The sequence below is a fragment of the Quercus robur genome, chromosome 9 (assembly GCF_932294415.1).
Source record: "Quercus robur chromosome 9, dhQueRobu3.1, whole genome shotgun sequence".
Taxonomy (NCBI): Eukaryota; Viridiplantae; Streptophyta; class Magnoliopsida; order Fagales; family Fagaceae; genus Quercus; species Quercus robur.
In genome coordinates, this window is record NC_065542.1 from 36407621 (window position 1) to 36421041 (window position 13421).

At 33.9% G+C, this 13421-nt stretch overlaps 2 protein-coding genes across 12 annotated transcripts; both read right to left on the reverse strand.

Moving 5' to 3' along the window:
• Window positions 1-150: 150 nt before the first annotated feature.
• LOC126698301 (kinesin-like protein KIN-4C) lies at window positions 151-9931 on the reverse strand. Of its 11 annotated transcripts, XM_050395440.1 has the most exons (17): window positions 9599-9931; window positions 9366-9515; window positions 9123-9275; window positions 8840-9042; window positions 8488-8666; window positions 8166-8278; window positions 7855-7891; window positions 7665-7756; window positions 7097-7192; window positions 6950-7024; window positions 6482-6862; window positions 5722-5817; window positions 5575-5620; window positions 4399-4452; window positions 4218-4286; window positions 1465-1560; window positions 151-644 (listed from the first exon to the last, which is right to left on the reverse strand). In XM_050395440.1, exons 4-11 carry the CDS (start codon window positions 8908-8910, stop codon window positions 6533-6535), a joined length of 993 nt encoding a protein of 330 aa, XP_050251397.1. In that variant the 5' UTR covers window positions 8911-9042; window positions 9123-9275; window positions 9366-9515; window positions 9599-9931; the 3' UTR covers window positions 151-644; window positions 1465-1560; window positions 4218-4286; window positions 4399-4452; window positions 5575-5620; window positions 5722-5817; window positions 6482-6532. The 11 variants fall into 11 exon arrangements, with proteins under 11 accessions (XP_050251397.1, XP_050251391.1, XP_050251393.1 ...); XM_050395434.1 differs by having other exon boundaries at window positions 5722-5744; window positions 6950-7192; window positions 9599-9930; XM_050395436.1 differs by having other exon boundaries at window positions 5575-5639; window positions 5722-5744; window positions 6950-7192; window positions 9599-9930.
• LOC126701028 (general transcription and DNA repair factor IIH subunit TFB4-like) lies at window positions 572-5801 on the reverse strand. The gene is made up of 6 exons (XM_050399176.1): window positions 5722-5801; window positions 5575-5620; window positions 4399-4452; window positions 4218-4286; window positions 1023-1048; window positions 572-668 (listed from the first exon to the last, which is right to left on the reverse strand). The coding sequence occupies exons 1-6, from the start codon at window positions 5799-5801 to the stop codon at window positions 572-574; spliced, it is 372 nt and encodes a 123-aa protein (XP_050255133.1).
• Window positions 9932-13421: the final 3490 nt, after the last annotated feature.

The following is a 13421-nucleotide window of genomic DNA, read 5'->3' on the forward strand; positions in this document are numbered from 1 at the left end:
CCAAGAAATGGAAAAATAAAAATAAAAAATACAAGTCAGTCGCTCCTGCAAACTTGATAATAACGTTTCCTTAACTATAAATTGCATCCCACACTAACGACATTAACTAAGTATAAATATTGCGTTATTGATAAGGTTCGGAAAAATCCATTGAGAAAAAGATGTAGAATTCATACAAATGTTCATATGCGGCAACATACTTGCCAAGATTAAAATAAAAGACAAGTGCAACATTGTCAAGTACCTTTTGGTACAACCGCTAGCTTTTAGCACAATTTGTTGAATGCAAAATTAAGCATTGCTACATCTCAAAACAAAATTCTGATATGATAGGGGCCAAAATTGTAATGTATACAGTATACCAAAATTGTCCCAGCAAATATTTTCTGGTTCCCAAACAGCTCAATTGAAAAAAACCAATTGCTAGGAAATTCGAACTAGACATACCAGTTCAACAACACAAATAATTGGACTGTAATATATGGAAGAGCATCAAAAACAGATCATTTTACTTCTAATGAATCACCTAAAATGAATAATTAAAAATACATCTGCTTGTAGAAGAGTAAGATTATGTTTCTGGAGTCTTTCGCTTAAGATTGGAAGCTGAGGTAACATCTGACTGAGCCTGACCAAATACTGACCTGCATGATGTCCAAAAGCCATAGCTATAATCAAGAGAGGCAAATCAATCAGAAATGCAGAGCAATTGTTATTTGTTTTTCCCAAAATAACTATTTGGCAAATTAATGATGTCCAAGGCAGAAGTAATTTGATTCATCTAGAGAACTATTTTTGTGACACCAAAGATCAAGAGTAGCAATCTACAGTGACTGTTTTCTCATTTCTTTCTTTTTATTTTTGGCTTAGTTTGCACCAGAAACCTAACCACTAATTCATTTTAACTTAACTTCAGGTTGTAAAGCATTTCTTCCTGCAATGAGTTTTTCCATTCATGTTGTTGTCTACCTTACTCACTTTATCATGCAGTTCCACAATGCCTAACTAAATAATATACTAACAAATTCTCCTGTCCCCTCTCAAACTCCTGAAAAAAGCTCAGCGTAGAAATTCATCACAAACTGTATTAGGCTTCACCATCCAGCTACTGGCAACCCCCATATCCTATTTGGAGAGCAGAAAAGATTTCTCACTCCCTTGAACCCTCAAGTCTGATGATTCAAGACCACATCTCAGGTTTAATCAGAAAGATAGCCTTTTGCAATAGGATTAAGGATATCCTCAAAGCAAAAAATTCTTTTAGTTTCTTTGTGATTTTATACTTAGTCTGGTAAACTATCACTTGTCCGAAAAGTTTAGATTGTTAGGAAATAGTGAATTTAATTACTTAACCATTATTCTAACAACTACCAATGGGTTTAGTTTGATTATGAGCGGTGACACTATTGTAAGCAACATGTCATAAACATCATAATACAACTTAAAGATGATATATCTACTCACCCACAGGTTGAACATTTCTTGTGGTGCTTACAGAATATGGACAAGCATACAGAACATATGTAGCCCATGTCTATCATCTTTTTATGGCAAAGGCACCTGCAAGTTTCATAGTCTCAATAAGGTGCAAGGAATTCAAAAGGTGGGTGTGTGAGTGTGCATGTATGCTAAATTATTGCTAATACATATTACATATGGGGAAACAAATTAAGATTTTTACTGCTTCAAAGTGATAGAAAATGAGATTGAAGGCTTTGCTTTGATTAAGAAAACAGACTATCATGACTGATATTAGTAACCCAAGGGTTGTTTCATCACTTCCTATGGTCTTATGGAAGATGTTATATTGTGACAATACACATTGTGACATTCTAACTGATATTAGGAACCCAAGGGTTGTTTCATCACTTCCTATCGTCTTATGGAAGATGTTATATTGTGACAATACACATTGTGACATTCTAACTGATATTAGGAACCCAAGGGTTGTTTCATCACTTCCTATCGTCTTATGGAAGATGTTATATTGTGACAATACACATTGTGACATTCTAGTGCGTTAGCTGTATCCACTATTATTAGGCACCCAAACAAACTCATCAATCTGGATCCAAAAGAAAAGTTGAGAACTACCCTCTAATGTTTAGCTTTATGTAAAAATAATACAGATAATCAATTCATTGCACATAGAAACAATATATTTCTAATTAGTTTGTATTTTCTAGCCCCTCACCCCTCAAAAACAAAAAAAAAAAACATACACTAGATTTATCAAATTAAGGTCAGTTGTAGCACAGGCAGTATATTCAAGGGATAATCACAGTTGCCATGTTTATTCAGTCCACACTGTTGCTGCCAAACCTCCCTAGCCGTGAAAATGCTCACCAAACCACCAGCTTGAAGCTCTGTCATCAACCCATCACTCTGCCATCAACTTTGACCACAAAGGGTCTTTTCGTTACACATCCCAAACCAGCTTGAAGCTCTGTCATCAACCCATCGCTCTGCCATCAACTTTGACCACAAAGGGTCTTTTTGTCACACAGCCCAAACATCTCCAAGCGCTGCTGAGACAAGCTGGTGGCGCCAACAAAGCCTGCAGTAGAGGCCAACTTGCTGCTGCCACCACCAAGCCCTTCAACCTGGTTTTCTAAAGTTTAAAACAACACCACTTGGTTTTCTAAGGATTACAACCCAACCCATTAAAGAACCCCTACAAGCTCTTCAACCCGACACCTTTACTATTAAAAGAGAGAAGAAGAAGGAAGTCCCAGCCAGTCCAAGGTTCACAATCCATCTTGTGCCACCATGAGCTACTCTTGACAAGGTTCCCACCTAGGGAGAGTTGGTGCAAACAATGAATTGGACATATTAATTCTAACTGATTTTGTTGGACCTGATTGATTGTCATTGACATTGATTGATGCTAGTAGAGGGATTTGATTTTTATTTTCATATCTTATGTATTTTGAGTTTATTTTCTTTCCATGTTGAATGTAACTTTAAGGGTTTATTAAAAATCCCTTGGACTCACTATAGTAAATAGTTGATATATTGATTTATACAACTTGGGTTGGAAGTTTTCTTCCAGTGCTTGGTAGTGATTCCAATCAACCATAGGTGGTGATTTGTAGGTTATATTTTCTTTTTTCATTACTTGGCGGTGATTCCTAGGTCCTATCTTTTTGTTCTTGTTTTTGTTTCCACAAACACGAGTCCCTTTTTGAGAGTTCATTGTCATGACACCATTATCCTTCAACAGCAACAAAAATCTCAAGAACTCACTCTTGGGCAGGCTTCATACCCCATTGTTATTGAGCCAGATATGAGAAATTACCTAGAATTCAAATATCAATGATCCAAACAACCTATGAAGAACCAAAAAAAGAGCAGGCCACATTGAACAAGAAACAATGTCTATTTTGAAACATAATCTAAACAAACCATGTCCAAGTCTTACCCATTGGAGCTACACAAGTTTGGCCAACCTGAGCTTAAGATATGCACAGGCCAAGTGATATGATAGTAAACTCACTAATTCGGCACCAGTATTAGATTTTGTTTCAGGTTTCATGAACCAAGTTATTTGACAATGCAATGGTTCTTTTGAAATGCTCTCTCAACAATACAAAGCATCACAGAACATTATAACCAATGCCGATTTTAAGTTAACCTATGACCAATTACCCATGCATAGATCGTGTAGCCCTGGTTTTTGATAGACAGGAAATCAACATAAACAAGGAATTTTTTTCAGAGCATCACAGAACATTATAACTAATGCCAATTTTATCCTACGACCAGTTAACGATGTGTAGATTGTGTAGCCCCGTTTTGACAGACAGGAAAATCGACATAAGCAAGGTAACAGAGTTGTAAAGAACACTGTATATTTGTCATATGTCGTGCCTCTCAATCAATGGAGTCTAATTTGCATTTGCAGTGACTTTTCTGAGTTGTAATCAGCAATATACATAATCAGGAAAGTAAGCTCTTTCAAATGTTCATCAGATTATTGGAAAATTTAGCAACGGACAGACAGAATTGTAGTGTTTATCTTGAAGATAATGCAATTTGAGCTTCCCCTTTATATATTTCATGTTATAGTCCAAATAGTCTTAAAATTTGCCACGCATATCACATAATATTTTAAAATAAATTATGAAGTTCGTACAGGACAAGCCAGCTCAATCAGCAGAGAACAAGATACAGGGCTACAAATTGAAAGAACTTTGCCAAAATTATACACAACCTACCGAGAGGTATTGAAAGAGCCCATCCAGTTGCTGGGGTTTCTGATACACACCACCAGTTATGTAAGAAGCCTGTTGTTCACAAACATTAAAAGCAATCACTGAAGTAAACAGAGGGCTGATGCTAATAATAACTCATGTCTGGCAAAAAATTCATTAAGAATGCGTGCTAAAGACAAAGTACCTGCTGTAGGAAGGCAGAATTGTTAGAACCTATATAACAAGAATCTATAGGAACCTGCAAAAGGAGCACATTGATTTCACATGAGACATCTTTAACTTGAAAACAAAAATGATAATTCAATCTATTAAAAGATGTTAAGGATCAAAAATCTTATAAGAGGACCTTTGTACTCTCCCAATGTACCTAAAGCAATCATAATCTACATGCTACTAGTATGCATACAGTTTAAAAAAGATATCTAACTCGACATCCAATTGGCATGGCAGTAACCTGTTCAACAAAGCTTGAGTTACTTTGATACACAGACAATTTAATAAGCCATCATATATCTCACACAGCATTGAAAAAACATGAAATTACATACCCTAATGTTGTTGACACATTTCAGCACTCGCTGATAGTAGTTTTTTTCCCACTCAGAGTGTTAGAACATGTCAAAAACAGTTTAACAAAACCGAATGATGACCAACATTTTCCTTTAAAGGCTAAATTGACAGACAAAGAAGCTGAATGTTTAACAATCAATAGGCCCACTTTTCGTCTTTTAGACTCCTGGTTCACACAGCCATATTGCAAGTGTATATTTATAAGGGGATGTCTCAACCATGGGGTACAATCGTATTTGATAAACCCAATATTTCACATGGACCCAAGAGAACATTGTTATGTGTCAAGATTATCCCGTCTCAAATGCCTAAATCAAATTCAAATGCCTGGTAATCAGCCACAATTCTCATTCCAAAGTAAGATTTACATAGGATGGTAAATCACAATTATTTTATAGAACTATGGCAAAATGAACTACATTTGCCACCTAATTCTTGTCTATCTATAGCAAAATGCATAGTATAGCTTTCATGCTTAACAACCAAACAATAATAACAACTTAGGGACTTTGATTTTGATTATTCCTGAATATGCTCCACATATAATAGCCAATTTTTCATACTAAATGTTTGGGGACACAAAACCAGAGCCATTTATGGTACAAGTTAACATAATAAGATATCAAACTAGAATTCCTAGAATCATTCTCAACCTTCATTGGAATTGAAGGGAAATTGAATGAAAGACACCGGACTACTTCTAATTACTGATCCAGCCATTTGCAATCCAAAAATTAGTTTGTTGTAAAGAGATTGTTAATAAGACATGTTAAAAGCTTAAACTGCACACCATTGAACGCTGTGCTGAGAATATTGAATTCATGATTGCAACATATCTGGAGAAGGGGAGAAAAACTTTCAGAGAAAAAGCTCAACCAAGCAGTACAAAAAATATAACATAATAATAAAATACTTCTAAAGATTATAAAGAACATACTGTTCTGGCCCATCTGACGATCCCTGCACACATAAAATTTGCTCCCATATGTTAGTAACTTTACCAGAGAAATATACCATTAAGTTCATGAAAATCCTATAAGAATGTGATAAAATGATGAAACATCAAATAAAGATAAAAATAGAAATACAAAAAAACCCACAGAAGGTTGGCTCTAAGAAACAGAAGCAATGCACATGCATATATAAATTGGCCTTGCCAATTGCTCTGATCAGGCCAGCCACATAAATCAATCTGGATGATAATTCACATGAGTTTGGATGATAACAAAAGCTGTTTAAGTATCATATCAACAAGAACATCACCACAGGTCAACATTCATAATAAATCAAGAGTTTTTACAACCAAAAAAGAAAAAATTCCGTTTAAGGTCTTAATGGCGCTTGCATTCATTTTCAATAATTACACTTTTTAGTGCATCAATGACCAGCATCATCTTTATATAAATTTTTGCAAAGGCAGTAAAGAAGGAAACATAACAAAAACACTACAGGAATCACTAACAGATAACTGTAGTTTTTAGTTTTTACAAACCTGAAAAAGGCTGTAGTAGCTATTAACATATCACATATTTTCTAAAGTTGTTTTGTCAAATAACAAGATTATTATAGCACATGCATATCATCTTGGAAAAAAAAATCCCACAGCTCTACGATACATGGGCAGTTAAATGAACAAAATAAAATATCAGTATCCCAACTTAGCAAAAACCATAAGAATTAAAAATATGAATACTCACTCGAGGATGTGGATGGAGTGGTCCTGAACGAAAAACTCTCTGTATATCTATTCATGGAATGGACTCATGAATTTGGAACTCTGGTGAGCCACCCTTGACAGTTCTGCGGTTGGCACACTTACAAGCACACGAAGTCCCACAACTACGTCCAGAAGCATGGCATGGGCATCTGATTGTTTTGCAAGAAGAGTTTTTACTGCAAGAGCTGCAAACTAATGTATCTAACGGATTGAATGCTACACTTGTTCTACAAATCCTTTTCTTAACAGGTTTTTCTTCTTCTTCTTCTGACTTTGGCACCCAATCATCATCATCCGAATCATCCAAATATTCTGATTCAGATGTATCCATGTCTTCCAATCTAGAGGAGCTCCTGTAGCCCTAAAATCAAGTATAGAATAATTCAGCCAAAAAAAAAAAAAAGCAAACAGTTTTGGCTGATGGTAAAAAAAGAACAGCAATATTTACCAGTGACTCCTCTTGATGTATAAGTTTTGCCTTTTCCATCTCCAACTTGCTGGCATATTTACTGAGTGTCGCAACCTTTTCCTTCAAATCTCTTATTTCTGAGTCCTTTTCTCTACAGTCTGCTTTTTCCATCTCCAACTTCACAACCTTTTCCTTCAAATCTCTTATTTCTGAGTCCTTTTCTCTATAGTCAATGCAACTTTTTGTAGACATAGAAGCTTTTTCTGTTTTTCGTTGCAAAACCTTGTATGTAATAAAAAAGAAGTATGAAATAACAGTTAAAGCCCTACACCTAAGCACATTAAAGGTAACATACAAATATGATAAAAACAACAGCCAACTACACACAGGCAACTTTGTTACACAAATATCTGCTTTTTTATTATATTTAATATCTTCAATTTATATTGTTTTGATTTTTTAAGCAATCAACTAGAGAGAAATTACCTGGTTTCAGTATGCTGCACTCAATGATAATGTGGTTACCAAAACAGTTCTTGGACAGCAAATTAATAATGGAGAAAAATCTCTTTCTAGGAAAGAATATGTATGTATAGTTATCAATCTATGTATACATACATAGATTGATATATGTATGTATAGTTACACTCTACCATTTCCATGACCAGACCCTAAGAAAGATGGGATCTAAGAGGCCCACAAACACAGTTCAACAGTAGATTGAACCAATAAAGTATGTTGAGAGAATACTTACAACTGCCTTGTTCTGAATGTTGCGATCATGATTTGCATACTTCAATGTGCTCAGGGTTTCCTTACGATTTGCGATGGCAGGACGTACACAAGCTTCAATCAATACAAAACATTGTTAACGTTAAAAATAAAAAGGAGGAATTACAAGAAAGAAAGATCTAAGATGCTTGAATAAGTATATTGACACATACCAATCATAACCGTTTTGCTGTTTCCTCTAAGAGAATCCTCCAGATTCAAATTTCAATAAACAATCATGAGAGAATTTTTTACAATCAGTCAAATTTTCACTTTAAATACCAAAAAATGTAAATAATAACCCTTATTCCATTATTTTGGTACTTATGGCAGTCTCCATATTACAACTTCTTACTATGTGTTCTTGTGTTATGTAAAATATAATGTATTAATCCATGACCAGATCCAATTTCATTGGTACAAGCAAATTCTGAGAAATTATACTTACAATTTAAGTAAGAAAAATAAATATTTATTCACTTGCCTGTAACAAGCGGGTTAAATTGCTCTCACGATACAGAATGTGATCTCTGTTTTTTTCTCCCAAGGCATTTATCACTTTGCCAAGTGCCAATAAACCCTTTTTGATATGTTTTCCTACATCAAATAAACTATTAAAACAAACACAAATGGGAAAAACTCCAATTTAAATGATGTAACATACTTATCATTCCATATATCACATTCACAACAAATGGCTATTTTAGAATTTAAAACTACAAAGCTATAGATGTTCATCTTGCCACTATATTATTAACCATATTGTAACAAATTGAAACCCCAAGACCAAGTCTCTACCGTACTACCTTCTACAAGAAACTTGCTATCTGCAACCGTTCGTTTTGCACATTCAGAACCAGCGAGATCCCGTAGAAGCAGTTTTGCACATATGTTGTCATCACCAATGTCTTCATTAGTTACTCCGGCTACGAAGGGTGCAACTTTCTTTTGCTCCATAGTAATTGTAAAGATAGCATGTGAGCAACTGGAAAACGATACAAAAAGTTAACATGAAGTTCAACATTATAAATTATATAACTTTCAACATAATGAAGTATGGCAACAGTTCAAATTATGAAATGTTCATTCAAAACTACAAAGCTAGAGATTTTCATTGGCAACACTTTTCAAAAATATATATCACTATGAAATTTTCACCTTGATTGGTCATTCATATCAGTACTCTCAGTGGCACGAGAGTGGGAACCGCAAGATAGATGTGTTGCCATCTCATCTTTTGTCCTAACTTCTGCCTCAATGACTCCAGCAACTGTTGTTCCTCAATCAATTTCTCTAATTTGTAAGGAAACCCTTGCATGCAAATTTGGATCCAGCAAATCATACACTTTATTCATGAGTACCTGTCATCACATCATACCACATCAAGTAGTGAGGCGAAGGAAACAAAACGAAACAAGCTAAGTAGAAGTATTTCTTTTACCTCAATAAATGAGACTCTAATAACAAATTCTCTTGAATCTTTCATCACTTCGACTCTCTGGAATATGTCTTCCATTACTTTAGGTATGACTCCTACATTACTTCCCTTCCCTGAATAGTTAGTCCCCATGGTGTACGTCTTCACCGACCCCGTCTTAAAAAACACAAACAGAGTAAACTCAGCAATGTATCAAAACATATTTTCGAGTGTTCTAACTCTATAAGATAAAATAAAAAGTTATACCTAGCCATATGCAATAAGAGTGGCATTACGACCATCGAATAGTGCATCCACAAGAGGAGAAACACAATCACCGTATAATGCAGAAGCAGGCGAGCCAGTACTACCACCATAAACATAGTCGAAGGTGAAGGACTCCGAACCAATTTGCACCTAATTTTGAACACCAAATTTCAAGCTCAATCATACACATATCATCAAATTAGATTAAAACTAATTTTTAAAAAATCAAGTACCTGAGGCAGAGGTTCACCATGAACCACTGAAATGCAATCCGTACCGTCATCTGGCCTGATACTAACCGCGACTCGGACGCGTTGGGAACTCCTCGCTTCCGAATTCTCCATCTCCAAAACCAGAGAGATTGCGAGAGATCGACGGGCTTTTGGTTTTGTTTGGGTTTTTTTTTCGAAACGAAACAGAGAGAGATAAATACAATGTTACTGTTGCTATTACTTTGAGAATGAGTTTGAGAGGGTTCGAGAGGGGCTCGAGAGTTTCAGAGTCTTGAGAGCTGATCTGAGGAGAGAGCTAGAGAAGGAGAGCAACGGGAAAGAGAAAAGAATAAGACTAAAAAAAAATAGAAGTGTTCTTTTAATACGGGTAGGAATTAAAAAATTATTTTAAACTTTTAGCGCTGAAGCCAAAAGTAGCTTCGTACCATTTTGGCTTTACATACATTAATGTAGATAATGTATTTATTTATTTATTTACTTTTTTTTTTTCGTGTTTTCTTGATAACTATTTTAGCTTCTTTGATATTAAACACATCATATGTATTTAGATACTGATTATTTTATTGAAAATTAAAAATTATTATTGAAAATACTGTAGTAAAATATTTTTTATTACTACAAATTAGTGGTTATCCGTTTTTAGCACTTGAATAATTTTTTTTGAAAAATAAAAACAAATAAATAATAATAAGTATTATATTATGTCATTTTTTATCCTTTAATACTTATTCTCATTCTTATATAATTACCATTGCAGTCTATCAAACGTGCTCTTATAAGTGAAAATTTGTAATTATAAGACAGATATTATTAATCTATCACTTTTCTTTTTTTTTTCTTTTTTTTTTGAGAATTTATTAATCTATTACCTTGGTAAAATGAGAAAAAGGAAAAAGGAAAAAAGAAAAAAAAAGTACCAAACACCTCTCATATAAATTTTCCTTTTTTCTTTTACCTTAATATAAATTAAGAAAAGTGTTATGTCTAAAACATTTTTACAATACTTTCACAACAAATTATAGGTGGTAAGTTATTATTAATTCTAATTTGAATTCACAACTTAAAAATTTTTTTTTCTCACTTGTAACAACAAACAATAATTTGTCATTTAAAATTTATTGTAAAAATATTGTAAAATGTACATTTCTCATAAATTTCAATCACCTAAGGTTATGCCGAAATTAAATGGGCAACAAAAGTTAATATAATGATGATTATCACCGTTTCAGTCAATATAAATTCTCCTTAATGAGTCTCTCCTTAAGATTAATAAACCTCCACTATGCATAAATAAACCATAACCGCGGAAATACAACCAATTAGAATCAACAAAGAGAAACATTGCAGTGTCCCCCACACGATGATGGATGAATTACAAAATTTTTAAAAAAAAAAAAAAAATGAGGAATTTTCCCATATTCTCTGAAGTGGAGCCATCAAAAACGTTGAAAATTAAAGTCAAATCTCAACCTTCCTCAAACTTCCACTACCAATCCATGGATGTTTCCGACAACTTAGGAGGTGTTTGATAAGGTATTTTATACAATGGTTTTCAGTGTTTAAACAACATTATACATATTTCTACTCACTTTTTCATCCATACATATTTTTAAAAAATACAAACAATGTTACTAGAACAACATTACCAAACTAAAATCTAAAGTAAACGAATTATCAAAACTAAAATCTAGGTAAACGGGCTTTTAAGTTTTAAGTTCAAGGGTAACTAATATATAACCGCCAGTCTTTATTTTATCCACCTCTTAATTAAGTTTTGTCGGTAATTGTAAACACAGCATTCACACTACACGGGTGCTTCACTTTAGGAAGCAACAAAGACTTCATTTATAATATATTTCCTGATTTCCTCCTTAATCAAAAGACAAACAGAAAACAAAGACTTTTTTTTTTTTTTTTTTTTTTGGGAATGATGCAAAACAAAGACTTTAAAATGCATGTTGCGTAGAAGTGTATGACCTATAATTAATACTTTTATATATATAATTAAAAATAATTGTATTCAAGAAAAAAAAGGAGGAAGGCTCGAACTCATCTTTACCTTTAGGACAAAATATCCAATCAAGAACAGAGGAGATGGTTAATGGCCCATCACAGCTACAATAAGCAATCCAACTCTCAATATTAGAGCATTGTTAGTACTTAGCATGTTATTAAAATTCCCCTCAATTTTAGGATAAGAACCTACTTTTCCTATTCTAGCTAATCTTTCTTTTTCATACACGTCAAATTCCTTATTATTAACCCTATTCTAAACTAAATGTTGTTTCTTCATTTATTTTTATTATTCCCCTCACTTTTTAAAACATTCACTTTACTTTATCATGGTTACCAAGACATGTGTTGAATAGCTCTAATACTATGTTATATATATGCTAGAAAAGATACGGAAGCGGAAACATAAAATAAAGAACACAAGAACATGAGAGTTATGTGGTTCAACTTTACGAGCTATGTCCTCAAAAAAAAAACCTTAAGGGCTACATCTTTATTATATGATAATGTAGTACAAATCTTGTGTTACAATGAACCCAACATGGCTATATATAGTAGGCTAAACTCTAGACTAACTACACATTAACTATGATTAATAAACTTGTAGTATAAGTAGAAGACTTAGCTTGCACACAAAATAGAATTGGATTGGGGCTTATACCAATGTTTTAAATTCCATTCCATTCCATTCCGATGTTTAATCCGGTGCACATACCCCCTTATTCCATTCGGTCTAAATTTCGAGTTGTTCCGGAATATTCCAGTATACCGAATGAATTCAGGTTATTCTGGTTTCTAAATTTCGGCCTATTCTAGATTATGTTGGATTTTTTTAAACTTTGAAGCCCAAAATTCATCATTTGACTCATTTTATTCCCATATAATATTTTAAATTTTGTTTTGGTTAATTAGATATAATGAAATATGAAGTTAAAAATATATAAATTATGTAGATGTGTGTGTGTGTGTGTGTGTGTGTATCCAGTGCGTGATCCTAAAACGATGCACCGAAATACATTGGTATCAGAATATTCCATTCCAATTATCAATCCAGAACGGTCTCCGAAACGGAATTCAAAACCTTGGCTTATACTATTGGGCTAATATATCTCTAACAATAAGAAAATAATAAACAGATATTTAGGGAATGAATAGTGCTCCCTAAAGATAGGGAGCAATTGTAGGGAGGGAAATGGGTAAGCTAATGCGGGTAGGTTTTTGGGTGTTTTTTGGTTTTGGTTAACTATATTCACCTCTTACCCTATTTTAGGTAATCTGCTGTCTATGCTCTTATGGGCCAAAAATTAGAGTTCTTGGGTACAAAGCAAAAATCCCAATAAGAAATGGATCTCAAAATGGAGTTAATAATAGGCATTACAATCACTAAATTACCTGGAGGAATTGAAGAATATGACAACTTTAGAATCTCCTTCGAATTGAACATATGATAGATTATGGAGAGCAAATAGGTTCAAAGCTAGGAGTGCATCATTAATTTCTTCTTGAAGTGGCAAAGATGGAGGAAATAAGGATGTATGGGCAAAAAGAACCTCACCAAGGTCATTCCTACCAACAGCTACAACCATAGAGAGATGGGGTATGATAGCCACATCAAAGTTAACCTTAACCCAGCCTAAAGGAGGAGGTATCCACTTGGTAGCCAATGGAGACTTGAGTACTATCTAGGCTCCCCAAATGGTCATGATAAGATTTGTTAATGTGTTGCTGCTTTTTTTGGATTAGGTATGTGACTTGCAAAAATGGCTAGATTCTCTCTCTCTCTCTCTCTCTCTCTCTCTCTCTCTCTCTC